The 27,760-nt window shown below is 43.3% G+C and overlaps 1 protein-coding gene across 1 annotated transcript in view; it reads right to left on the bottom strand.

Annotated features, from left to right (window-relative positions):
- Positions 1 to 379: 379 nt before the first annotated feature.
- The window catches only part of Fez1 (fasciculation and elongation protein zeta 1), a 49,084-nt gene continuing 21,703 nt past the window's right edge, over positions 380 to 27,760 (bottom strand). Inside the window, exons 4-10 of the mRNA XM_055622386.1 lie at positions 18,655 to 18,741; positions 15,192 to 15,360; positions 11,451 to 11,722; positions 10,462 to 10,542; positions 9,194 to 9,269; positions 3,167 to 3,232; positions 380 to 739 (exon numbers count right to left, since the gene is read on the bottom strand). Coding sequence (XP_055478361.1) covers positions 723 to 739; positions 3,167 to 3,232; positions 9,194 to 9,269; positions 10,462 to 10,542; positions 11,451 to 11,722; positions 15,192 to 15,360; positions 18,655 to 18,741 — 768 coding nt within the window. The 3' untranslated portion in view covers positions 380 to 722. The remainder of the gene's footprint in view (positions 740 to 3,166; positions 3,233 to 9,193; positions 9,270 to 10,461; positions 10,543 to 11,450; positions 11,723 to 15,191; positions 15,361 to 18,654; positions 18,742 to 27,760) is intronic.

Genomic DNA, 27,760 nt, shown 5'->3' with positions numbered 1-27,760 from the left:
CCGTCTCCCAGGCAGCTGAGGTCAGCAAAATTACTTCCCTCCAGCCCCTGAGCTCCAAGACCCCTGAAATCCACCCTGACACTCCAATAAAAGGCCCTTCAGCTTACTGGCATGTCCGTGGAATTCTCTATCTCCTCCTAGCCCCAGAGCAGCTAGTTTATACCACACATAATATAGCCAAGCAGCAAGAACTTAGGAGACCATGGATGGCCTCCTTCTGTGGTCATAGGCAGTCTCAGAATATCACATGACCCCACCAGTGCCTACCACAAGGCGTCAGTGCCATGGTCACAGGCCAGTATCTGAAGACATCCAGACATCATTTACCTAGAGGGTTTGGAACACAGAGCCAATGGACACCACTCTTCAGAAAGCATGAAGAATATTAATTAAATGAAGGTTTATTTCAAAATTAGTCTTAGAGTATAAGCTGGGTTGAGGGCTGGAGCCAGACTACATAATGAGTGGTGAGGGCACCTCCCTTCCTCAGCACAGGTGGAGAGGAAGCGGTGCCACCGGCCCTGCGCCCGATCATGCATCCAATGATTACTAGCACTAGAAGCCAACAGCAAAGGACCCTGCGTGGTTGCTCATGTTTAATCCTGCTTAAGCTATACACGTTTAAACACACGCCGGAGGTTACGTGGTGTCATGCAATCCCAGTGATGGAATGACTTTCTTGCTCAGTGACCTCCTGCAGTGAGGCTGCTCCAAGGGTGAGGTTAAGTTGGACAAAGCACTGAAACGACAAGAGGAGAGAGGTCATGCAGGAATCACACTGAGCAGAGAGCTCCCTACCAGCCCACCCCACCCTCCAACCCCCAGAACCAGGCAAGGACTGCAGCCCTGAGTCATTCTCCCTAAGGACAGAGGAGAATGAAAGGTGTATGTTACAGTATCAAGTACCGAAGTCTCGCTAGCCTTGCCCATGGATCTAACTCTGTGACTTTAAGGAAATGCCTTCCCATTCCAAGCTTGTTCTTCACACACACACACACACACACACACACACTAGGATGTCCCTGAGCTTCTCATAGGGTTACTGAGGGACTTGTAAAATATGCTCCGTAAATATTAACTACTTTTATAAATTCACTGACATTTCAGTGGGTCACACTTCAGCTCACCAACCTCATATAATCTAATCCACTTCCACAAACTTCTTTGAAAAACTTCTATTCCTGAAAAGTCTTTAAGAGTCACAAGCTCTTCCTAATTTTTAACCTAAGTTCTTCCTATTGAAATTTAATATTAATCTCTCTGACCCCCATAAAAAGAGTACACTTTGGGATTTCATAACCAGGTTCCACAAAACTTCAACAACTCTTCTAAATTTTGTATAAATGTGGAGCAAGAACTCTAAGATGATGGGTCCAGAGAGTGTGTGGTCATCAACAGTCAGTAACACACAAACACAAGACAAGTGGACAGTGTAGGGTCCCTCATGGAAGTCTACAACCACCCAAAAGATATGAGCCTCTTGTTCCATCAAATAAAGAAAACAGAAGAATAGATTAAATTAAGCCTTGGGCTGAAATTAGGAAGAGTCTAGAACAAACATATTCTACAGGGGGCTGGAGAGATGGCTCAGTGGTTAAGAGCTCTATCTGCTCTTCCAAAGGACCCGGTTCAATTCCCAGCACCCACATGGCGGCTCACAACTGTGTGTACCACCAATTCCAAGAGATCTGACACCTTCACACTAATGCACATAAAATAAAATAAAATATTAAAAATATATTCTACAACTTAACAAATGGATTTAAAAGAACAGAGAAGAAGGAATGGGAAGGCTATATATGTTTTGTTTGTTTGGTTGGTTGGCTGGTTGGTTGGCTGAAATTTTTTTTAAGATACATGGCTGAGCATGGTGCTGATTTCAACACTTGGGAGGTGAAGGCAGGAAGATAAGAATTTAAAGGTCTTCCTCAGCTACATAGAGGGTTTGAGGCCAGCCTGGTCTTCATGAGATCCTGGAGTTGGAGGTGAGAGGGAGAGAGAGGAAGGATAGAGAGTTGGGTGAGGGTAATAGAGACACAAAGACAGACAGATTTAGGAGATAAATTTTCAAATTTTATCAACCTTTATCAGGTCCCAATAAAAGCAAATAAACTGAAAAGATTCTATGGGAAAAACCAAGGTGAGCTGTACAGTGATTGGGTCACCAAGGCCACCCAGAATGCTTAACTTCGTGGTTGTACTCTCCCCTCTTCCCTTTTTGTTGTTCTGGAAATGGACCCCAGGGCCTCAGACCTTCCAGGGAAGCATTCTACAACAGAGAACCATCCCAGCCCTGATTCTTTAGTTGTGATAATGGCATTATGGCTGTGTGTCCAATTACACTGAGATATTTATGGATAGAAAATATTAACAAAAATCTGCTTCAAAACAATCTTGCTGGCTAAGAGTATAAATAAAACCAGCGTGGGCTGGAGAGATGGCTCAGGGGTTAAGAGCACTGGCTGCTCTTCCTGAAGACCCAGCTTCACTTTCTAGTACCACATCTGTAATCCTGTCCCAAGGGACCTTATGGCATCTTCTGGCCTTTTGGGGCACACACAAGTTGAACAAACATGCAGAAACTATACGTATAAAAATAAATAAAACTTTAAAAAATTGGCTATGAGTTAATGAAGCTGGAAGATAAGAGCCATCCTTCTTGCTGTTGCCTGCATTGAAAACTTCTATAGCAAAATGTTCAAAAAGGAGCTACAAAGCAGTAACTGTGGCTCAATGGAACGATGCTTGCCTGGCATATATGAGCTGTGGGTCTCCAGCAATACCCCATTACATAAAAACTTATGAAAAGACATACTTAATCATGACATCATTCTCCTTTAAGTATTGAAAGTATTAACTGATTTTCAAGCTTTGTTTTTCCCAAATAAATATGACATGATGCAAACACCTCAGGATTTCTCCATAATAAGTCCTTTGTTGGCATTCTGTTCCTCATGAGGACCTACAGTGGTGACTTGAAGTAACATAATTTCCTCAGGCCTGCCAGTGACACCCATTACCGTGAAGCCCTCATGATGACCATGTGGTTTATGTGAGCAGGAGCTGGTTGGCCTGGTATGGGTGCTCCAAGAGGGCTTCAGCCTGAGCTCCACAGCCTGGGCAGGGACCCAGACTTCTGTTCTGGGATGAGGACAGATGTTCTCACCTTTTAAAATGTAGTCCGTTAGCAAAGTAGGCACCTTCTCATTATCTTCCTTCATGGCGAAGAGAACTAGAGAAGGAGAGAGAGGGAGATACAGGCCAGAATACTATCAGGGTATGGAGCTTGCATCTAAGGCTAGACCACTCCCACCCTAAGCAAGAGAGAAATGATTTGAGAAAACCTGGCATCCATTGAGTGAGTATGAAGTAGATGCATCCCTCTACAAGCTTCTGTCAAGAGTCAGCATTCTTGGGGTAAGACAGAATACACCCAGAGAGCCATAGACAGGGGTGTTTCTGCAAAGTGGAACTACCAGTGACTTCTTTCAATTTTTCCCTTTTGGCTCATCTATAATTTCCATACCAGCATGCATCTTTAACAAAAATAAACAAAACAATTGCCAAAATGATAAAATCATCTTTCGGATATAATCAACCTAGATGTCATTATTCCTGAACCACTAATAAAACTGTGCTGTTTGTTTTGTTTTTTGAGACAGGGTCTCACTTTATAGCCCTGGTTGGCCTGGAACTCACCATGTAGACTAGGATGGCCTCAAACTCACAGAGACCCATCTAGCTCAGCTTTGGAAGTGGTAGAATGATGGGTATGCCCCACCATGCCCAGCTATGAACTTGTCTTTAAGGATGTTCTACTCACATTTTAAAAAAAAATGGTATTGCAATAACCCTTGCCTCCAATTTATGGGCCACAAATGAAGTTTACCTAACAAATCTTTATTCTATGTTACATCCTGTGGAGAGGAAATGAAGTCCTGAGTAAATGTATTGTTGAGATGAGCCAAGGTCAAGGTCAAGGTCAAGGTCTCTGATGACTCAGACCCAGAGAAATGGCAAAGCCTTCCCCGGGTGTGGCTTGTAAGGGATGGAAAAGCTTTCCTCTGGTCCAAGTATGAATGATATGAAACATTGATTTTTTTTTAGCTAAAAAAAGACATTTTTTTTTTTAGCTAAAACAAGTTTTAGGAACTGTCAAGCACATCTTCCCTTGACTGCAATCTGAAACTGCTCCCCTACAGAGATCAGCCGACCAGATCCCTCCTGAAACTGCTCCCCTCAGAGATCAGCCGACCGGATCCCTCCTTGTCCGGCTATATCCCGATAGACCCATCTCCTCGATGCAGATTACAAAATGAAGGCGCTGAGTTTCCAGGCTTCTGTGGTACATCTCTATTAGGACACATAGCCCGCCCAATCCCAGCTTTCCTGTGTGTCTGTCCTTTCTTCTTTCCTCATTACCCAATCAGGTCAACCCCAAGCCATGCAGGTCATGGCAATGGCCATTACAGTGTTAGACTATGCAGAGCTAAAGAACTGTGGACTCTCAGGGAGCCTACATCGCTCTTGCTGAAATACTTCCTTGACTTGTACAAGAAACAAACAGTGGAAAAACTTCTAAAGACTAAAGGCTTTTAAGAATTACCTTTATATAATTTTTTAAATTGCATTTTCTAGGCTAAGAGTGAAACTCAATGATAGGACACTGATCTAGCAAATGTAAGGCCTCTGTTCCATCCCCAAACAAATCATTACTTTTCTGTTAACTAAATGAGATGTTCTCAGATGCACAACTTATAATATTGAAGTCCACTTTGGGGAAAATTCCATAAGAAAGCCTTGTTTATAATATCAGCATAAGCATCCAACAATAGATTCCTTCACCAATAAGCTTCCTTAAGTGGACCACAGTGTACCAGTTGGTGAAGCCTTACATCACCTTATGAGAATGAGAGAGCTACATGTCTGAAACAGACTTACGCATGAAAAAGGGCTGAAGAAAATGTATTAGCTTCATAACAAGTATATCATCATGTAGAAAAATCTAAAACTGCATAAAACCATAAACAGTTCTGAGTGTGAGACCACAGAGCACGTTTCCATACTTGCAATTTCCCTTAACAAACACATTTCACTTGTATAAGCAGAGCAAAGAGTGACGATCAGTGGGCCCTGAGATACACTTCCGTGATCTCCTGCTTTTGTGGCTGGATAATGAAACTTGGGACAGAGTAAGGACAAGGTAAAGAATAGAACCAACATAATGGTATAAATCACCAACCATGTCTGGGGGAAAAGACTGAAGCTATTGTCTATCTGGTTTTTGTTTTATGTCTTTAGATAAATAGTCATTTCAACTGAATTAGCTGCTGGGGATCCTGGTGTCTTCTGATTGTTTTATGCTGTATCTAAAAAAATTAAATTACATGTATTGTGGTGTGTATACCAGGACATGCACATGAAAGTTGGAGGACAACTTGCCGGAGAAGCTGTTTTCTCTTTCTATCATGTGATTTCAGAGATACAATTCAGGTCCCTGGCTTGGCAGCAAGTGTCTTTACCTGCTGGCTCTGTTCTGTATTTTTAGATGTAAATTCATGTCTGCTTAGCTCGTTCAGTGCTTTGCAACTGAGCCTGGGCAGACCAAATGCCATTCCAAGATGGCTGTGTTGAAAATGCAATAACCCGACTTATTCAACATGTGTCTAAGTTGATCTTTAAACTAAAGCATCTACGTGGATGGTCCCATGACATGAGCTAGACTTTGGCCTGGGAACTTGATTCAAGGAGCAAAGAAAAGAGAGCGACCTTTTTTTTTTTTTTTTTTTTTTGGTGAACTCATACCAGGATCTGCAAAAGTTAGTACTCACATAACCTACAGGAGAATCAGAATTCGGGATCATAACCTATAGGAGAACCAGTGTTCAGAAAGATAAAAGTGTAGCCTCTAATGAAGGAATAAGACTTTTGAATGTGAAATGTCCACTTGTTAGAAGAGAAAGAATGTTAGCAAAATGTTGACTGGTAAAATTAAACTCTGCCTGAAGGGCTGGAGGGATTGATCCGTGAGCAGGGGCACAGAGGAACACGGTCATTCCTGGCACCCATATTGGGAGGCTCACAACCACCTGTAGTAGTAGTCACTGCGGCTACAAGGGAGATGCACGCCTGTGGCACGTATACATGAATAAAAATAAATCTTTAAAACCAGGTTACAAAAATGTATAACTTTGGGCTAGAGAGATGGTTCAGCAGTTATGAGCACTGAGTGCTTTTCCAGAAGACTCAGGTTCAATTCCCATCACCCACATGTTGCCTCGCAACCATCTGAAACTTCAGTTTCGAGGGATCTGGTGTGTGTGTGTGTGTGTATGCGTGAACGCACGCATTTGGGCCATAGGTCCTGTGTGGAAGTCAGAGGATAATTCTACAGAGTTGGTTCTGTCCTTCTATCTTTATGTGGGTTGTAGGGATTGAAATAAGATCTCCAGGCTTGCACAGTAAGTGCTTTACCCACAAGCCATCTCACTAGCCCTATACTTCTTTAATGAATTGAAAAATATAAAACTATTTTCAATGAAGAGAATCACACGAAATTTCTAGACAAATGAAAAATTCTTCCCCTTTTCAAGAGCATGATTAAGTTCTTTATATACACCAACCTCTGAAATGTGTCCAAGTTGTCCTTTAAATGTTTACCACTGTGAAAACACAAGCACCTGGCTTGTGTTTCTTTCTCTTCTAACAAGTGGACATTTAACAATCTAAAGTCTTATTCTTTTGGAGGATACGCTTTTATCTTTCTGAACACTTATTCTCCTATAGGTTATGATTCTGAATTCTCCTGTAGGTTATGTGCTGATAGCGTGTGCTGCCTCTGTGTGTGTATACATGCATGCGTCTGTGTGTCTCTGTGTATGTCTGTATATGTGTGTCTGTGTGTATATCTGTGTCTGTGTTTTTGGGTGTGTATCTGTGTGTGTCTGTGTGTCGGTCTGTGTGTCTCTGTGTACTGTGGTACTGAACACTGAATGCAGAACCTTGTGGATGCTCTGATAGTGCTCTCCACTGAGCTTACCATGAGGCACACCAAGAGTGCTTGATCTCTTATAGAAGACCCAGGTTGGGTTCCCAGTAGCTATGTGGCAACTCACAGCTTTTGTAACTAAAATTCCATAGGGTGCTCTTCTGATCTCTGTGTCATACATATGAATGACATGTGTCACCCACATGTAAACAAAAACATTCATACACATAAACAAAGAATAAATTGTTTTAATTAATAATTGAAAATAAAACCTATGGTTGGGCATATTGGTCTGCACCTAAAATCCCAATACTCAGGAGGCTAATAGGTTAATAGAGTTCATTATCTAGCCTAGGCTATACATTGAGAACCCATTTCAAAAGAAAAAAAAGAAAGAAAGAAAAGAGAAGAAAAAAGAAAGAAGAGAAGAGAAGAAGTAAAAAGGTAAAGGAAAATAAAGGAAAAAGAAATAGGTTTTAAAAAACTAAATGGCAGGCCAGACATGGTAGGACACATCTTTAGTTCTAGCACTCTGGAGGCAGGGGCAGGTGTATCTGTGTGAATTCCAGGACATCCAGGGCTAAGTGGAGAGACTCTGTTGCAAAACAAACAGACAAAAACAAAAGAAAACAAAACAAAAGCAGTGAGTGGGAGGTAGCTGGAGAGATGGCTCAGTGCATAAGAGTACTTGCAACTCTTGCTGAGGACCCATATTCAGTTCCAGCACTCACACAGCAGCTCATAACTCTCTGTAACTCCAACTCAAGGGCATCTACTGCCTTCTTCTGTCCTTCCTGGGCACCAGGCAAGCAAGTGGTGCACATAAATAATGCAGGTAAAACATGTGTACACATAAAAATAAAATAAAAGCTGGGCCTGCCGGTACAAACTGGTAATCCTGAAAGCAGAGGCAAAAGAATAGCAAATTTGAAGCCTGCCTGGGTTACATAATGAGTCCAGGGGCAGCCTGGGCAACTAAGTGAGCTCCTGTCTCAAAGGTTAAAAAGCAGATGCAGAGCTCTGAGCTGGCAAGCACAAGTTCCACAGGTTCAGCCCATAGTACTGAAAAATAAATCTCAGTGCATATGTATGCAAGTATAGGGATCTAAGCAGACTTGTGTACTTTGAAGTTAAATTTCTGATTCTCAAGGACATGGTGTCTATGGAAGTCAGCAAGATCTGTTTGCCGCACACTCCTGCTTTTGTTCTCTAGGCTGATGAAAAAGAAGCATTTCCTCACTCTTAACTTGGGGGTGGGGAGCAGTAGGAGGGATGCCTATCTTCCTAGGATGATTTGAAGCCCCTTTCCCTTCCTCTAGCATGACCGACAGATAGCCTTGCCCTGGCCCGCCCCCTTCAGAGCAGCCACAGTGCACTGAGCAGCCTTGTGAGCTGTCATTCAGCAGACCAAGCTGCCTGGAAAAAAAATGGGATTTCTATCTGATCCACTGAGAGTGTCACCAAGTCTCAGTCTAAGATTTTTCTCCTCCTAAGAGAGCCCAGCAAACACTGCTGCCTGAAGCTGCCCTTTCGGGGCTTGTACTGTTAGAGTGTACGGATAGATGGACTCTGCCTAAAAAAGAACTTTATTACATGTTTGCTTCTCCGCATAGCTCAGAATGTTAATACAGAACAGAGCAGCCAAAGTGAAGAAGAGGCAGCCACTTCCTGGAAGGAAAACTAGACTCTATTCTTTCCAAGTGGCCTCACTCCACCCAAAAAGCCTCGCTTCACATTAAAAGAACAGCAGCCAGAGCTCTCTGCTTCAAGGGGCCGATGTGTAGACAGTCAAGGCAGAGAAAGCAAAGTCCAGGGAGCTGTAGGAAAAACAGAAAAAAAACAAAACAAAACAAAACAAAACCAACCCTCTGCCCCTCCCACTTCTGCCCCACCCCTCTATTGCCTCCCCACCCCTAAAAAAAAGCCTGGGGACCACAGCAGAGCATTTTAATCTTGCCTTGTTCTTTTTGTCCTTTTTTAGGAGCTGAGGATCTAACCCAGGGCCTTGAACTCGCTATGCAAGTACTCTTACCACTGACCTAAACCCCCAAGCTAATCTCACCTTGTTCAAGAGGATACAAAATGCAGAGAATTTTGCCCCAGGCAAAGCCATCCTAAAGAAATCTGGGAACCGAGAACAAGACGTGCACAGGCAAGAATGGAGAGACGATGTTCTGGGCATGGGGCTGAGGACGAGAAACTCACTGTTGGTCAGCATCTGCAGGTCTTCCACAGAGGGAGGAGAGGATTTCTTCTCGTAAGGGATGACTGTGTTCAGATACTGTCAAGACAAACGGCACGAAAACCTGAGTCATGGTCCCTCTCGGGTTGAGGCCCAGTGGGCAACTTGCACGGGGACCATGTTTTCTTCACGTGCTGGGTAACACTTGCTGTCTCTATACAGTGCTACCTCAGAGCCTTCCTCTACCTCCTAACGGACATCTCTACAATAGGTTTGCCTATTTTCAGTGCCCCAACTTCTACATTCTTTTTTTGTGTATGTGTGCGTGGTTTTCAATGATTTATTTATTATTTATACAGTATTCTGCCTGCATACAGAAGAGGGCACCAGATATCATTATAGATGGTTGTGAGCCACCATGTGGTTGCTGGGAATTGAACTCAGGACCTTTGGAAGAACAGCCAGTACTCTTAACCTCTACACCATCTCTCCAGCCCAACTTCTACATTCTTAATGTGCTAAAGTCTTTTTGGTTCTCAAAATCCTGGGGAGCATTTCTTCTCCTGGATGGTAGCTGGGGCAGTGGGTACAGGTTTATTCTTCACAGTGCAATTTGAGAAGAAATTATTTCTCTTTTGTCAAAATGGTATACCTACTTCACCCAAGATCTTGACTGTCTGATGGGCTCTCTTCTACAACAAAACAAGCCCCAAGATACCCAGCCAGTGGGCATCAAAAACCAGTAGGCCATACTAATGAGGTCACCCAATAAAAATGAACAAGCAAAACTTTGCTCTTTCTGAAGTTAATTGCCTTGGGTATTTTGTTGTAGTACAAAGGTGATGACAAGTTTCTGACAAACAGGAGTCAAGAAAGAGATGCCATGGTGTGACACAGTCAGAGCTGCAACTTTGGTGGCAGTGGCTCATCTGGTCACCCAAGAGATAGAGCTTATCAGACTCTAAAGCAAACTAATTCATAGATCTACATTTGGTGCTGAGTTTTAAGTTTTATCCTTGTCCCAAGATAAAATGACCTTAAAAAACAAAACAAAACAAAAAATAAATAAATAAATAAATAAAACAGCAACATCAAAGAACAAACAGAAAAAAAAAAGAGCCCTGAAAGACATTTTCTGTGTCTTCCTTACAAGTAGAAGAAAATGTTAGGACATCTCACCCTTGTCTAAAATCTAGGATAACTCCAGTGTGTCCTCATCACCCTTATCTCTGGTGAGGGCGTGAGCTGCTCGCTGTCTAGAGGGATAAAGGAGCTAACTGGCTGTACATACCTGTCTGTCGGCTCCTGGGGAGCCAAAGGTCTGGCGGATGCCGCTCTGCAGGATGCTGGAAATGCCTTCCATGCTGAAGCGCTAAGGAAGAAACACACCCAAGATGGGCAAAGGCTTTCTTCCCAACATCATTGCCCCAGGGACCTCTGTGTTCTTGCTCAAATGCTCATTAGCTGTCACACCACCCTAGATAAGTGGCCATACCAACTAGAGAGCGAGTCTAAGCTCTTGGCTTGCACAGACAGGCAAAATTTAAGCAAGGAGAACAGTAGCCTTAAAGACGCATTTGGGTAAGTCCCTCAAGGTTACAAGACCCTTTTGTTACCCCCAGGCTTCCTCATTTCATCCTGTGTCATAGAGACAGAAAAATAAGACAGGACAGGGCAATTCTGGGGAACCATGACACAAAGATCTCAGTGGAAAACAGAGCATGCTGCTGTTGGGAAGGGTAGGCTTCCAGAAAGGACCTGGCACAGAAAACTTTCCTTCAAGAGGTGCATGGCCCAACCTTAATTCAACAGGTCTGTGATAGAGCTAGGCAAAAGTGTTTTTTAAAAAACAACTTAGATAATTCTGTGGACTTCACCCTATCATGAACCAATGAGCCATTTGGTTCTTTTCAGCCATTCAAACAATCCAGCAATACTCTACACATGACCCCAGCGAGAGCAGGCTAAAAAATAATCTATGCCAATGGTAGAGATCCTGACCCAGCTCTATTTTTTTCAAGGACCAGCCTGGAGAACACAGGTCATATTCAGGAAATTTTAAACATTTATTTAGTATGTCCTCCACTTAGACCAGAGGCCTTCTGGGAACTCCAGGAGATAGGAGGTATCCCCTCCCTTCCTGACCCTACTGCCTGTCACAGGGTTACGTATGATTATTACCCAGTAACTGTTTAGGGGTCCACTGCAGGGCAGGTATCAGGACACACGATGGTTGGGGCTCAAACCTGGCTGTGCCTAGCCTTCTGATCGCCCATGTACCTTGAGAGGCATCTGATTTCCCTTCTCTATTCGGTTGTTCTGAAGGCTTAGCCCCTTCTCTTTCCGCCTCTTCTTCATCAGTTCCCGTTGCTCCTTCTGCTTGTTCTGGACCTCAATGAGCACTGTGATGAAGGAGTTCTTCACTTCCTTCTCAAACTCCAGCTCATCTCTGCGGGCCAGCTGGTGTACCAGCTCCTCTGAGAAGTCACGGATGGCACCCTCCACCTGGTCCAGCAGCTCTGTCAGCTCAGATCCAGACATGTGTCTTAGCCCTAGTGAGAAAGAGGGATTCAGTGGGTGACACCTATAGAGACAGCCATGATCCTGCCGGAGATGAAACCATTCTTAGGGCGGGACCTCTTCCTATTCTTAGTTTCTCCGAAAGACTGTTATCATCAGGTGAACGAAAAGTGTCTGCAAGGAAGCATGGAAACTCTGTGTCCAATGAAGGTGGGCACATGCCTTTCTTTGATTCCTTGTTCTGTCTTTCTGTCTGTCCTCTATCTCTGTAATACTCACATATTATACACAACACTAGGTTGAGGAAGGAAATATTGAGGCTTTGACATCTGTAATGAGCAGTGATACGAGAGGTAGTGTTTTCTCCCAAGAAATCATGGAGACAGAGCAGACATCCAAATGAACATGACCTGAGCATGTATGGTTCTGTGCTGCAGTACACCCTCTAAACAATGGGAGACCCAGGGAAGACTGAGAAAGGGGAGTGAACAATGAAGCCTTATCAATCGGCAGGCTACTTCCAGATACAAAGAAAGGGAACCAGAGAATACAGACATAGACACTCTTAACATCTTGTCTCCTAAGGCTGCATGATGTTTAGATCATTGTCAATTGGCTACTTCAAAAAGGGTAGGAGAGCCAGGCATGGTGGCACATGCCTTTAATTCTAGCAGTTGGGTGTGAGCTCAAAAATAGCTTGATTTACATAAAGAGTTCCAGGACAGCCAGATCTACATAGTGAGTACTGCCTACAAAACAAACAAACAAACAAACAAACAAATAATAAAGCAGCAGAGTTGTGATTTTTTTTTTTTAATGTGTATGGGTGTTTTATCCTCATGTATGTCTCTGTACCTTGTATGTAAATGGTACCTACAGAAACCAGAAGAGGGCAGGGCATCAGATCCCCTGGAAATGGAGTACAGATGGTTGTTAAGTAGCCTTGTGGGTGCTGGGAATTGAACTTGGGTCCTTTGCAAGAATAGCCAGTGCTCTGAAATGTTGAGACATCTCTCTGGCCCTTGCTGTTTTGTTTTTTGAGACAAGGTCACAATTTGAAGGCAAGAATAGCCTTACTCCTCCTGCCTCAGCCTCCTGTGTGTTGGTATCACAGGTGTGTGCTATCACATCCAGTGAGCAGAAAGGATTGCACGTTTTCCTGACACATGGCGAAGGATGAAATCAGTGACACAACATTTGCTTAGCATGGAAGAAGCCCTGGGTGCAATCCCTAGCAACACATACATACACACAAACACACACACACACACACACACGAGAGAGAGAGAGAGAGAGAGAGAGAGAGAGAGAGAAAGACGACAGACAGACAGACAGATAGACAGACAGAGACAGACGAAACCCCACCAGAAAGACATGGTTATGTGTTAGATGATGAAATATTACACATTATACACAATGTATTGAAATGTTTCAGATGACACTGTATCCCATAAACACACACATTTGCCACATGCCAATTAAGCACATTAGTAAAATACATGTGATGAATGTAGGGCACCCTTTTTTATGTCACCTCAGGGCCCCCCTCTCCTTCTCATCTGCTCAGCCTGGGTGTCTGCTGACTCAGTTGGTTCCTCCTGCTTTGTTTTGCCCTTTGAAGCTGTTCTCCCCCTTCTGTTTTTTTTTTTGCCATTTCACTCTGCTTTGCTGAGTGCTTCTATGTTTGGGCCCTTTGTGTGGTTGAGAATGGCCTGACTGGGCGGGTGGTGAATGCAGCCAAGCAGCCAAACCCACTCCATCACCCTGTGGCTTGCTGCAGTGGCACAGTCTTGCCTGCTTCATCTTCCTAGGGCCAGGTAGTTTTGCTTTCCGGATGTGGTGCTTGATTTCTGTCTCAAATTTTGCAACTTCCACCTGAAATTTGGACCAAGGCACCCTAGCAGACACACCTTCTGTCTCAGCCCCACCCCCACACTCATTCATAGTACCATCACTGCAGAGAAGGCCTCCTCCTGCCGTGAGGGATGCACATAGCCACTCCTAAGAAAGCTGCTGATTTATTATTTTTTTACTATGTTTTCATTTCATGCTTCACCCAGCCTACTCTTTATATAGTCATTACTGTAAATCTGTGTTAGAGAGGTAATGAGAGACTGGCATTAAAAACCTGGATGCTGGAGTTACTCTCCTGGTTTCAACTGCTGTCTCCACTGCCCCTGTTAATGACTAGGAGGTGTGAGGGAAAGCATACATTGGAAATGAGATCTTCACTCTCTCTGAAAGAAAAGGGTAGAGGACTGAGGGTGTAACTCGTCAGAGTGTGTGCTAGCATAAGGCCCTGTATTTAATTCCCATCCCTAAATGACATACAGAGAGAGAGAGAGAGAGAGAGAGAGAGTTTTCTTCTTCTCCATCTCCCTTTTCTCTTAGATTTCTCTGCCTGCCCTTTTCACACATATATTAAAATGTTAATGGCTAAAAAAGCCTCCTCCCATCTCCACAGTTCAGGAAAGTTCCCTTCAGGGATCTGAGAGCCCCTGCTTTGAAATGTGATCATAAAGGAAAAGAAGACCCAATCTTCCACTGTTCTGGAGGTACAGGGGCCTAACTCAGCCACCTGACTCCAAATGGCAAAAACCATTTGGAGTAATGGGTTCCATCCACTTAGTCATAACAAGAGTACAGTTTCCTTCAGTCTCTGCTGTCCTTTGGAGGACTGCCTGTGATACGTAGCCTGTTCTCATTTAATATTTATTCAGTAATAAAATTGCCCTCACCCATATTTTTGTGAGAGGGATTTTCTGAGAGGCAAGGAGGTTTTGTTTATAATTCTATTTCTCCAACTGTGGGCTTAGACAGGTCACTTAAACTCCAGAAGACAGCTCAGTCCTGGGGGCATGGTGTGAAGTTAGTGTTAAGGTGACACATGGAAAACACTGACTGTTAGTTCTCTCTCTCTCTCTCTCTCTCTCTCTCTCTCTTACACACACACACACACACACACACACACACACACACACACACACACACTACTGGGGCTTGTACCTAGGATACCTGAGTATCCTAAATGCAAGGCAAAATGCTCTGCCACTGAGCTATAGCCCTTGTCCTACCATACATATTGATTGCATTAGGGCAATGGTTCAGAGTCCTACTTTTTAGTCTTGTTTGGTTTGCTTTAGCACTGAAATTTTATTCTACCCCCCTCCCCCTGCAAGAATGCTGACTTTTCTCCAGATACTAAATCGGGAAGGTGTTGTCTTTCCTCTGGATTTGCAAATCTCTACTCTAGGGCAGAGATCAAGTTCTGATAACTATATGTAAACAGTATCTGGGCAGGGCACAGTCATGCTGGCATAATCTTTTATAATCTCAGGCAGACAGATCTCTGTGAGTTAGAGGCCAGCCTGGTCTACGTAGTTAGTTCCAGCCCAGTCAGTGCTTCATAGTGAGACCCTATCAAATAAATAAATAAATAAAGCCGTGCCTGGCACTAAAGAGTTGTTTGATCCTCAGTAAACCCAGCTCAGTGTCCCTCACCTTCATAGGACCAGTTGTTGTTGAAAGTCTGTGTCAAGGCCTGCATCTCTTGCAGCAGGACTGAGTCTGCCTGGGATGAGATTTCTCCTCCATCCTCCTCTTCCAGCACCTCCTCTTCCTCCTCAGGATCTGGAGAGTTCTGCATCATTTCTTCGATCTCCTCAATCACCTAAAGATAAAGTACAAACTCCGTTTCCTCCTGGTGTTCCAGTTCATTCGAGTAGTCAGCAACATTCCTAATTTATTCTCTATCTTCATAAATATTGGATAATAATAAAAATAGACCCTATCAAAGGCTTGCATATGTTCTGTCTTCTTTAATGCAAAGCGCTTTCATGTAAACCTCTTCCAAGTGCTCCATTTAGATGAATGCATTATTGGAAATTAGCTACTCTTTCAGGAAATGAAGCAGGCCTGCCTGGAAGTAAACATTTACTTCAGTTTGCTAAGCATTTTGTTTCTAAGTGGGAAAATATTTTATCTGCCCAACTATAACACAAAACCCAGCCCATTAATTGGCACACTTCTTATAACAGAGGGGGAGGAATACACACATTCCCAGAACAACCCCAAATGGGGAAAAAAACAGATGTTTCTCCAGAATTCACTGGACAAGAACTGAAGCTGCCTAGTAAAAAGTGACACCAGAGATCAGAAAATGGTAGAAGGACAGCCATATCTGAAGAGCAAAAAGTAGACAAGAACTCCATTTCTGAATTTGACTGTTAGCGGGACTCAGCTCTCTTCAAGTTGAGGGTCAAGATAAATGCTACCAGAAAGAATGCATGAATGACTGTGGACATTAGCTGTTTGCACATAAAGAAAGGGAGTAACCCTCATGAGGAAGAGAGTCTGCATGAGTCTGGTGGCAACAGCACTATTAGACATCGTGGCCTCTTCACAGTGCCGAGAGAGACTCAACCTCTGAAGCCATTAGACAGTGAACTTGGAGATAGGTTTCTTCCCACTGGGCTGCACTGAAAGTAACAGGGCTTAGGGTTTCCTCTTTTGAAACTATCCCTGTTGATACACAGAAACCTTCTCAAATTGAACTGTAAATTTAGGACATGCTTACTTGTTGAAGGGTATTTTGTAAAATGTGACCAAGTAACACAGCTCCTCTTTAAGGTCTTATGGCTGACAGTTGTTTTCGTTGTGCCTATGATAATTACGAGTGATAGTCAACAGTCTCTGGAGTCTTCTTGGAGACAAACCTCTAAGCCTGTCTGTGAGGCAGTTCTAATTAGGGTAACTGAGGTGGTAAGACCGACCTTAACTATGGGCAGCACCATTCTATGGGCTGGGAGTCCTGGAGGAGGCAGAAATAAGAAAATAAAACCAGGTATGGTGGCATACACTTTTAATCCCTGCACATGTGAGGCAGAGGCAGGTGAATCTCTGAGTTCAAGGCCAACTTGTTCCAGGCCAGCTAGAGCTATATAGTAAGACCTAGTCTTTGTTTGTTTGGTTGGTTTTTGTTGTTGTTGTTTATTCAAGACAGGGTTTCTCTGTATAGCCTTGGCTGTCCTGGACTCACTTTGTAGACTAGGCTGGCTTTGAACTCAGAGAGATCCACTTGCCTCTGCCTCCTTGAATGCTGGGATAAAAGGCATGCACCACCACAACCGGCTAAAACCTAGTCTTGAAAATAAAATATAATATAATAAAATAGAAAGGAGAAAGAAAGCTAAGCAGCATTTCTCTTTCTGCTTCCTGACTGTGCATGCCACGTGACCAGCTCTGTGACTTCACTGCCATGGTGAAGTTGGATCAAAGTTGGATCAAAACAAACCCTTTCTTCCTTAGGTTGGCTTTTGTTCAGTATTTGATCACATTAATGACAAAATGTGACTAATAGAGAACCTGTCATTGAAGTGCAATCCCTCTCTTCAAGTCACAATAAATACTAGCCATGGGTGTGCAGAGGCAGCTCCACAGACAAAATCACTTGCTGTGCTTCCAGAGGACCTGGATCGAGTTCCCGGCATCCATACAGTAACTCACGACCCCTCGTAACTACACTTTCAGGGGATTTAGCACCTTCTTCTAGCCTCCCCAGGCACCAGGCACCAACATGCATAGAGACCCTCACACATAGACATAAGACATAAGGTAAGTATAAATATATATTTTAGAAGACTTTTAGTCCTGCAGGGTATGTTGAGTTTGAAGCCAGCCTGGTCTATATAACAGGTTCCAGGCCAGCCAAAACAAAACAAAACAAACAAACAAACCCTCCAAACACTCTTAGCCCTGTTCTTTTATTTTCCTTTGTTTTATGTGTGTGTGTTTTGTGTTTTGCTTTTTTAATTTTTTTTTTGAGACGGGGTCTCATGCAACAAGGATAGCCAGGAACTCCTGATCCTCCTACACTGCCCAAGCACTGAGTTTACAAGCATGAACACCTGTTCTTGACATGATTTCCTTCAATCTCTTATTCCTTACCTATAATAAATCCTACTTCAAAAAAAAAAAAAAAAAACAAAAAACAAAAAAAAAAGAAATTAAAAGAAAAAACTGAATCCTGCTTTTAGCCACACGCATGAAGAAGCACCTCCACTGAAACGCACTTTCTGGCTCTGCTGGTTGACAGTGGAGCGCTTTCAGAACAGCCGGGGAAAGCTTGTGTGGCGTCTAGCTCACATAAGCGCTTGCAGACATTTGTTGACTGAGAAGGTGAATAAAGAGACTCAGCACCTCTGCCTAAGTAAGAAATCCCCAAAACTACAACATGACGAACTCAGTCCCCCAAAGTGAAGCATGCCATCTTCTTCTTCTTTTTTTGTTTTCTCACAAAGATAGAAGTGTCTCTGAGATTCCTTTTGGAAGGCTAAAAATTTTCAGGATTCTACAAAATGTGATGAAAAAAAAAAACCCACCCATGACAGATGCCTTACCTGTTACTGCTTCTTAAAACAAAACAAAACAAAACAAAACAAAAAGAGCATTTAAGATCTGCCCTACACACAGCTTAAGTGCCAAAGCTCCAAGCATGAGAAATCTACGGAAATCCAGGCACGGTGCTACACATCTTTAGTCCCAGCACCTGGGAGGCAGAGGCAGGCAGATCTCTGAGTTTGAAGCCAGCCTGATCTACAGAGCGAGTTCCAGGACAGCTAGGGCTACACAGAGAAACTCTGTCTTGAAAATTTGAAATTAAAAAAATAAAAAGAAAAGTCTACAGAGGCATCACAGGAAATAAAGCCAGGAGACCCTAAATATGGCTCTGGGTATCATCACCAACTGCTACAACCAACCCAGGTGTTCAAAATTAAATTCACAAATAAACTGAAGCATAAAGAGAAACTAAACCTCTTATCAAAGATACTGAACTCCTCGACAAGGCACCTCAAGACTGCGACATCCTTCTTCTGACCTGGATGGGTGTGTCCTCTTCAGCCTTTGTCTATTAGAAGAATGAAAGTTTCCAGGAAGCTGGGTGGGGGGAGGTTCTCATTCATACCTGGTCAGCTGTGAGCAGAGGCTCTTCATTGATGCCAGAATCATTTTCACTCTTCTCATTGAACTCTTCTTCTTCCTTCTCATGGATCTGAAGGACAAAGGGCAAGTGACATTCTAACCACCAGCAGGAGTAGGTTCTCTGCTCCTAGATTAGATGACACTGACTGAAAGGACATTTTATCCCACATTCCACATCCCCCCACCGTCTAAAGAGGGAATACGGAGAGAAGTCTGAGTTCCATCTTCTTCCAAATCTGTCCCCATCACACAGCAGGCATTGCCAGCATGGCCAGAAGAAGACTATAGGGTAGGAGCAAACAGCACCATTCTGACTCAGCAGCGTTCTTCAACTCACAGGCAGGTTCTCCTTGGATGAATCAGGAACCTTCTTACAGAGAGTTGTGCTGCAGCCAGCTCATGCTGCAGATTTTTTTTTTTTTTTTTTTTTTAAGCAATGTCAGTTGGGCAGGGGAATGGGGTGTCCAGGTTTTATTCTAGTGGGAACTTTTGAAGGAAGGAGGAGATTGTTCCAGTTCGAGTAGTCCCAGCTTTTAAAATGGGATAAAATGCCATTCTCTCATTGGAACCCAGGTGTGGTTTTGTAGCTGATACAGGATATATAGGCTGCATCACGTAGGCTAAAAGACAAACTTAGCCGGTGATCCCAGCACTTAAGAGGCAGCCCCAGGAGGGATTGGGACTTGAAGATCCTCCTCCTACTATCCCTACTTGGCAACTTCAAGCCCACCCTGGGCTACATGAGATACTATTTCAAAACAAAGTAACAACAGAAAATGCCAGATGCGAATAGCACATGCCTGTAATCCCAGCTCTCCAGAGGCAGAGGCAGGAGAGTAGCAGCAGGTCCAAAGTTGGCCAAGATCATAGAGTGAGACCTTATCAAAAAAGGAAAGGAAGGAAGGAACAGATGGAGGAAAAGAAAGAAGGAGGCAGGGAGAGAAGAAAAAGGAAAGGAAAGGAAAAAAGGAAAGAAAGAAAGAGGGACAAACTAAAATCCAAGGAAAACACTGAAAGGAGAACTCTATTTAGCTCATTTGTCCTGTGTCCCCTAAATTCTATAATCCTAAAATTCTAGAAGGTCACAACCAATGAGACTCTAGAAGGTGTCTAAGTCCAACAAGATATTTGTAACAATTCTGGCTTTATTGGCCATGTTGCAAATTGTTTTGTTTGTTTATTTGTCTTGTTTTGTTTTGTTTGATTGTCTTGTTTTTCAGGGTTTTTCTCTGTGTAGCCTTGGCTATCCTGGACTCATTTTGTAGACCGGGTTGGTCTCAAACTCACGGAGATGCACCTGCCTCTGCCTCCCTGGGTGCTGAGATTACAGCCATGGGCCACCACATATTGCAAATTGTTAATGGTTCGGAGGTTATGTTCACGACCTGAACACATTCAATGACCTACCCAACTAAATCCAGCTAACAATCACACAGGGGCTGGCAAGAGGAATCCAGGAAACACCTCCACAGAGCCAGCTCCCATGCAGGAGCCACTTCTCTTTGTTCTTCTCTAAGAGCTAACCTGCTGTTTGGTCTGTCCACCAGGACAGTTCTTCCTACTGTAACAGAAAGCACTGGGGTTGAGGGCCCAGCTATCACGTAGTATAGCCTCAAAGCGTCCTTCTTTGAGCCCCACTTTGGCAGGTACCCCACCCTCAACTGTGCACATCTCCTTCTATTTCTGACTACAACTAGGATGTTGTCATTATTAAAAAAAAAAAAAAAAAAAAAAAAAAAGCAAAAACTCATTGTATCTTGAATGCCATCTGTTCTCAGCCTGGAGAAGGGGCAAGGCAGGGAAGTGAGGGAACCACCAGAGGAGCTGGTGGGCAGATGGTGGCATCTAGTTCTGCGGTGGAATCCGTATGCTTGTGTCTCTGCCAAGTCTACCACCTGTGGTTTCCGCTTGTTTCCACAGCTCCCCACCAGGCAGAACAAAACTCCCGGGGCCACACTGTTCACAGCTGCCTTCACACAGCAGAACTTCCCAAGGACTGGGCAGTTCCTGGGGTAGAAGTGCAGCTCTTATTGGGAAATGGAGGACTTTCTTTTCTGTTGGGGTAGCATTAGCCCATAATTCAAATTCGGATGTGAGGGCTTGAAATTAAAGCAAGGAAAATGCAATGTGTAGTTAGGTACAGTGGCATATATTTCTAATTCTAGCACTCAAGAGGCAAAGGTGAGGCGAGCCTGAGCTACATAGTGAAACTCTCTCTCAAAATAAAAAATAAATAAGCAAATAAAATATTATGGCTGTAGCTCAGTGATGAAGCCCTGGGTCCCATTCCCAGCAATAAAAGAAAGATGACCCTGCTGCTCAGTGGTGGAGCACTTGCCTAGGATCCTCAGCGCTGAAAAACAACAAAAGGTCAAGAGTGCTGGCACCTGCCTGTAATCCCGGCACACAGAAGGCCGAAGATCAGGACTTCAAGGTCATCCTCATACAGTGCTATACTGGGAGTCCAAGGCCTGAGCCACAGGAGACCAAAACCAAACACAGGGAAAGGGAGTGCTTACATTTTCTGAAACGTGCACAGCTCACTTCACTAATGTAACATGGCACCTTTGATCTAGATCGTCTTCCTCCCCAAGTTTCTCCCATGTCGGGGGCGGGGCTTGTAGGGAAGGGAGGCTCCTAATGGCTATTCAACAGTTAAGGAATCACAGCTGTGGCCTGAGTGAGGCACTCCTAGAGTGCTCTTTTCCTGCGGCTCTCTCAGGTACAAAGTGTCTGGCACTCAATAGCTAGAGTAAGGTACAGCAATCTGAAAGTCAGTTACAGGCTTCTGAAAACCGTCGTGAGCACCGTCACTGTTGTGGATACTATAAGCGGTTCCTTATTTTCTTGGTTCTCAGAAAACCGCCATGGGTAAAAACCAAAAGCCTCGGCACACACAATGCACTGCAAGAGAGCCCCAGCTCTCCCTTTTGTATCTGGTATTTCTGCTCGGTCACAGGTTTCACTACATCCACCCTGTCTGGGGTCTTCCTCTTCTCTTTCCGGCTTTTGTTCTGACTCTGCATCCTGCCTCTCCTGGACCTGGTTCCATCAAACTTGTGTTCTTCTCTGCTTTGCCCTGACAGCTTCAGCCGCTTCTCAACAAACCCTTTCCCTTCACACTGGCTGTTTACAGACTCCAGACTTTCCCCTCAAGCCAAGGTAGTATCTTGAGCAAAAAACTTAACGGAACAATAGAGAAAGATTTTGAAAAACAGCAGCATCGAATATGATGGCATCTGGATACTCTTATTCTTATTATGTGACACAGATATAGAAAAGTCACTTCCATGGCTACTTGTGTGACGATGGGAAAGGGCCCTGCCCAAAATGATCCACAAGCTTCTTTCTTGTTCATTTCCTTGTGGACTAAACCTGACCGTTATTTCTCCAGACCAAAAAGTAGGAAAAACAGAAGAAACGCAACAGTATGTACTTGGCCCAAGGGAAGGGCACTATGTCCTTTTTGTGCTCGTGAACACCCAGGAACCATCTGTGTGAGCTAAGTCAAGGGTTCTGTATTCTCATTGCAAGAGCCAGTCACTATCTGCTATTAAGTAAAGGTTACAGGAGTCAAAAGATGTTCTTTTACGTCATAGCCAAGAACAGAATAGAGTGATTCATTAAAAGCCCAGCCAGAGTGAATAACTGTTAAATACTAATATCTACATGTGTAATTCAAGGATATAATTTTGACCTAAACTATTAGTGCACACTTATTCACTGTGCTTTATACAGCTAAGCTATGGCAGGTCTCTAAGTGGAGGCCTAGTCTTTCCTGAAGTTCCCACATTATACAACGATTTAAATAACCTCCTAATTCCATTTATTTGCAGTACAAGGAAGGCACAGAGGACATTATGCATACAACTACTTCTTCTTCCTTCCTAGACCCTAATAAAATGAGAGTAAATGAATTTAAGAAAAGAATATCCCACGGGGGCAAAGTGAGTCAGAAAAAGATAGCAACCAAAAAGGTACTGGAGAGTAGCTGCTGGCCCCCGGAGCTGAAGGGCCACTGTCTCTCCAAGTAGAGCTTCAAAGGTAAATGGATAGACACTGAAGGTGTTGGAAACCTTGGGAGCCGGTGTCCTCAGGTTGGCAGTGTGAGTGAGGTAAAAGGAAGAGGACTTGTTGGGATGCTTCCTCAGGGGCAGCTGAACAGCAGGGTCTCTTCTAGCAGCCATGTAGAAAGGCTGCTACAATCCTGTCACCGTGAGGAGAGCTGTGGCTTTTGCTGGTGAACATCAGATAACTTGACAGAGCCTGGGGTTGGGGAGAGAGCGGTGTCTTACAAAAGCAGAGGGAGTGACAATCTGCGCACTCATCACAGAGACTCCAGCCTCCTTCCCCAAAGAGGATCTGAGGAGCACAATAGCCAGGCCTGCTCTCATGCTAGGCACTGGAAGAGTTTCTCATTAGATATTTGTACTACAGAAACATGCCAGCTTTCAGGATCTCTAAGCAAAATGATGGATCCTTTGATTACTCAAACGTACTCATCTACTCAGCGTAGCCAGAATAGAGACAAGTTCTAACCCCGCAGAAAGAGCTCAGCCTTCTAATGCCTCCCTTTGAAATTCAAAAAGATGAAGCCAGCCCTAGTATCACATACCTGCGATCCCAGGGCCAGCCTAAGTGACATGGTGAGTTCCAAGCCCAGCCTAGGCTGTATAGCAACACCCTGCCTCACAAAAACAAAAGCAACATTGTTGTGATTTAAATGTAAAAATTCCTCAATAAGCCTACATGTTTGGTTACTTGGTCCCCAGCTGGTCGTGCTGTTTGGGAAGGTTTAGGAGGTGTGGCCCCACTGAAGAAATAATGTCACCCAGGACAGCTTTGAGGTTTTATAGCCTACCCTACTTCTAGTCTCTCTCTCTCTCTCTCTCTCCTTTTAGACTGCCAATGCAATGTGATGGGTCTGCCTCATGCTCTTCTCCAGCATGATGAACTGTATTGCCTCTGAAACTCTAAAAGAAAATAATCCCTTTCTCCCCCAAGTTGCTTTTGTCAGTGATTTTTTAACCACAGTTACAGAAACAGAGAAGACGATATCCCTCCCAAGAAGCTATGGAGACTGCCCTCAGCAGGAGGGCAGAAAGAACACTGTCTTGAACATGTTATTTGCTTATAAGATTCCATCAGAAACCCAGAAGGAGCTCCTGGACACTAAAAGTATGATAATTATTGTGGTTCAAATAAAAATGGCTCCTATAGGCTTATATATTTGGTTCCCAGTTGGTGGATTGTTTAGGAATGATTAGAAGGAGGCGTGTCACAGGGTGGGTTTTGTAGGCTTCAAAGGTCCCTATCAGGACCCGTCACATACTCTCTCTACCTGCTGCCTTTGGATCAAGTTGTAAGCTCTCATTAACTGCTCCAGCACCTGCCTGGCTGCCTGACTGTTGCCATAGTACTGCCATGATGGTCATGGACTAACACTAAGCAATCCCACAATTAAATGCTTTCTTCTCTGAGATGCTTTGGTCATTGTGTCTCTCATTGTGTCTCTTCACAACAATAGAACAGGAACTAAGACAATAATAAAATTCAGATTTTCCAGTGAGATTAAATGTTGACAAAAATTCCTTTAGTGGATAAATATATAGGTAAAAAGTTAATAATGGGGAGTTCTGAGGGTTTCACATCTGAATAAAAAAATCTCAGAAAAAGACCAGGTGTGGTGGTGGCACAGATCTCTAATTCAGCATTTTGGAAGTGGAGCCCGGCAGATCAGGAGGTCAAAACTAGCTTTGGCTGCAACAGAACCTGGACCAAACATTTACCCCTTTTGCTATAGATGAATAAATACTATCCATGCATCCAGAAAACAATGGAAGAGCAAGCCTCTTCAAGGCTTTCAGAGCAGGCAGCATTACATCCATCCCTCCTGACACAGCAACTATACATACGGACAAAATCTATGAGGCAATTGTTTCCAGACACTGGATGCAGGCAGTGCAAGGCTTTGGACTAGAAAGAACTGAAGAAAATTCAGATTCACTGAAAAGTTTAAGAATACCAGAAGTGGTAAAAGTAGCAAAAATCTTGTTTGTTTTTGAGTTTTATTTGATTGGTTGATTTTGCTGATATTTTGAGATAAGGTCTATACATCCTAACTCTCACTATGCTAGCCAGGCTGGCCTTGAATTCAAAGCCTTTTCTTGCAGTCGCCTCCTGAGTGCTGAGTTTGCAGTGTTAGAATGATCAGCCTGAGGAAAAAAATTTATCATTTTTTATTCTTCTGTCAGAAAAATCATTTTGTATTGTGGAGTATAAAATATAAATCAAAATAAAAACATGATAATAGCACAAGAATGGAAGGAGTAAATAACATTTCAAGTTTCAGATTTTATCTGAAAAGGCAAAATATGTCTTCAAAATAGACTATGATAACTGAAAATGTACAATGTGATCTCTAGGGAAACACTCTAAAAATACCAAGAACATGATCACACAGGCCTGCAATTCCAGAGACCTGAGATGCTTAGCAGAAAAATTTAAAGTCTGAAGATAGCTTTGGCAACTTAGTGAGATCCTCCTAGTCTCTTCTCAAACAAAACAAAACAACCAAACCCCAGCACTTGGGAGGCAGAAGCAGGTGGACCTCTGTGAATTCAACCAGTCTGGTCTACATAATAAGTTCCAGGACAGTGCTACCTAGTGAGACCTTAAAAATAATTTATTACAAGGAACAAAATGGAATGTCAAAGAAAAGTCAGAAAAGAAATTAAGAAAGCTGGAAGGTGTTGGAGAAATGGTTCAGCAGTTAAGAACACTGGTTGCTCTTCTAGAGGACCCAGGTTTGATTCCCACATGGTGGTTCATCGTCATCTGTAACTCCAGTTCTAGGGGATCCAAAGCCTTCTTTTGGCCTCCTTCGGCACCAGGGATGCAAGTGGCACACAGATATATATCTCCACACCCATACACAGAAAATAAAATTTAAAAGAAGGAAAAAAGAAAGAAAGAAAGAAAGAAAGAAAGAAAGAAAGAAAGGAAGGAAGGAAGGAAGGAAGGAAGGAAGGAAGGAAGGAAGGAAGAAAGAAAGCTGAAAAGATGGTTCAGTGTTTAAGAGCACTAGCTTTTCTTCCAGAGGACCCAGGTTCAATTCCAGGTACCCACATGGCAGCTAATAGACATGTGTAATTTCAGTTCCAGGGGATCTGATACCTTCATTTAGGCTCTGCAGGGCCAGACACTGAAGTACGACACAGACAAACATGCAAGCAAAACAGCGATACAAATAAATAACTCTTTTTAAAAATTAAAAGGAAACTAAGAAAATAAATCAACTAAAAAAAATAGAGAGAGAGAGAAAAACAACAACAATAAAACCAAAAGTGTTCACTGAAAAGATTGATAGAAGTGATAAACCCATAGACAGGGAGAGAAAAGATACAAATTAGTGCTATCAGAAACAAGAAAGGAGAATCATTATAGACCTCACAAACGTTACTACAAGATGGAAAATTCCAGAGCCTGTAAATCTGACTGCTCGCCAGGCAAGCGCTCAGCGAGTGAAGGCACTTACTGTGAAGTGTGATGACCTGAGTTCAAGGCTCAGGATCCACAAGAGGAAGGCGAGGACTCACCCCCCCGCCTTGCTCTCTGGCCTCCACACAGACACCATGTCATGCGCATCCCATGCCAACACACAAAATAAGTAAGCAAATGCAAAACTGAAAACTAAAAGGAGAGTATAGACGAGTTCGTGGTTAATATTTTCACTGATAGATTCAATGGGTAAATTCTTTGAAATATATGACTTTCGATTCAGGGGTGTGGGGAGATAGCTCAACGGGTGATATGCTTTACTGTAAAAGCATGCATACACGAGTTCAAATCCCCAGCCTCCATGTAAAAGGCTGGGAATGGTGTGTGTAGCTGTAATTTCAGTGACAGAGCACAGACACAGAGGGAACTTATCCAGCCAGGCGGTCTAGTTGAATACAGGTTCAGGGAGAGACGTTGGCTCAAAAGTTAATGTGGAGGGCAAGAGAAGTAGTTACCTAACATGGGCCTCTAGCCTCTGTACACACACACACACACACACACACACACACACACACACACACACACACCTTCTACAGAAAAGAATTCCAGGCCCAGGTGGTTCGCTGCAGCAGCCTATCAGATACTTAAGAAGGAAACAATACCAATTTACCACAAAGCAGGAACATGCAGCTTACTTTATGGCTTCATGTTATATAGCTATTTGCTCTGAACTGAAACATTCTCTTTTAGAGAGAGACTCACAACACTCAGGAACTAAATGAAAAATACCCCAAGAAATAAATGATATTAGCAAGACTCAGGAAGCTCCTTAAACTTACAAGAGTCACAAGACTCCTCCCTAAGGTCATATAATCAGCAATTATAATCGCTGAAGAGGGCAGGCTCTATTTGTGCAGGGAGCTCCAAGGATGACTCTTTCACAAATCTTCACCCATGCTGAGACAGGCTGTTCAAGGATTGCCTTTGCCATCCATGCTCCCATAACTAACACCCAAAACTTCGCCGCTTCACCAAGTTAGATGTGGATATAATAATTTCTTTGGTTTATCATTGTGGTGGTTTGAATAGGCCTGGCCCCCATAGACTCATGTGTGTGAATGCTTAGCCCATAGGGAGAGCACTATTGGGAGGTGTGGAGTAGGTGTGGCTTTGTTGGAGGAAGTGAGTTACTGTGGAGGCTGGTTTTATATGCGTGCAAGCTATGCCCAGTATGGTACACAGTCTCTTCCGGCCTCCTTCAGATCAAAATGTAGAACATTTGACTTCTCCAGCGCCATGTCTGTCTACATGCCACCATGCTTCCACCCATGATGATAATGGACTAAACCTCTGAAACTATAAACCAGCCCCAATTAAATGTTTTCCTTCATAAGAGTTGCTGTGATCACGTTGTCTCTTCACAGCAATACAACCCTAACTAAGACAATTATTAATGTCCTATCTGGGGTAAACAGACATTTAGTCATGTATCCTTAGAAAACATTACAAAACAAAACAAGCAACAACAACAAAAATAAAAAATAAAAATAAAAGAGAAAGAAAAGAAAAAAAAAAAGCACAGAATTGGG

Source organism: Psammomys obesus, unplaced genomic scaffold (genome assembly GCF_907164565.1).
Source record: "Psammomys obesus unplaced genomic scaffold, mPsaObe1.curated_primary_1811, whole genome shotgun sequence".
NCBI lineage: Eukaryota > Metazoa > Chordata > Mammalia > Rodentia > Muridae > Psammomys > Psammomys obesus.
Note: the sequence above shows the minus strand (reverse complement) of the source record. Positions and strands in the feature narration are given on the sequence as shown.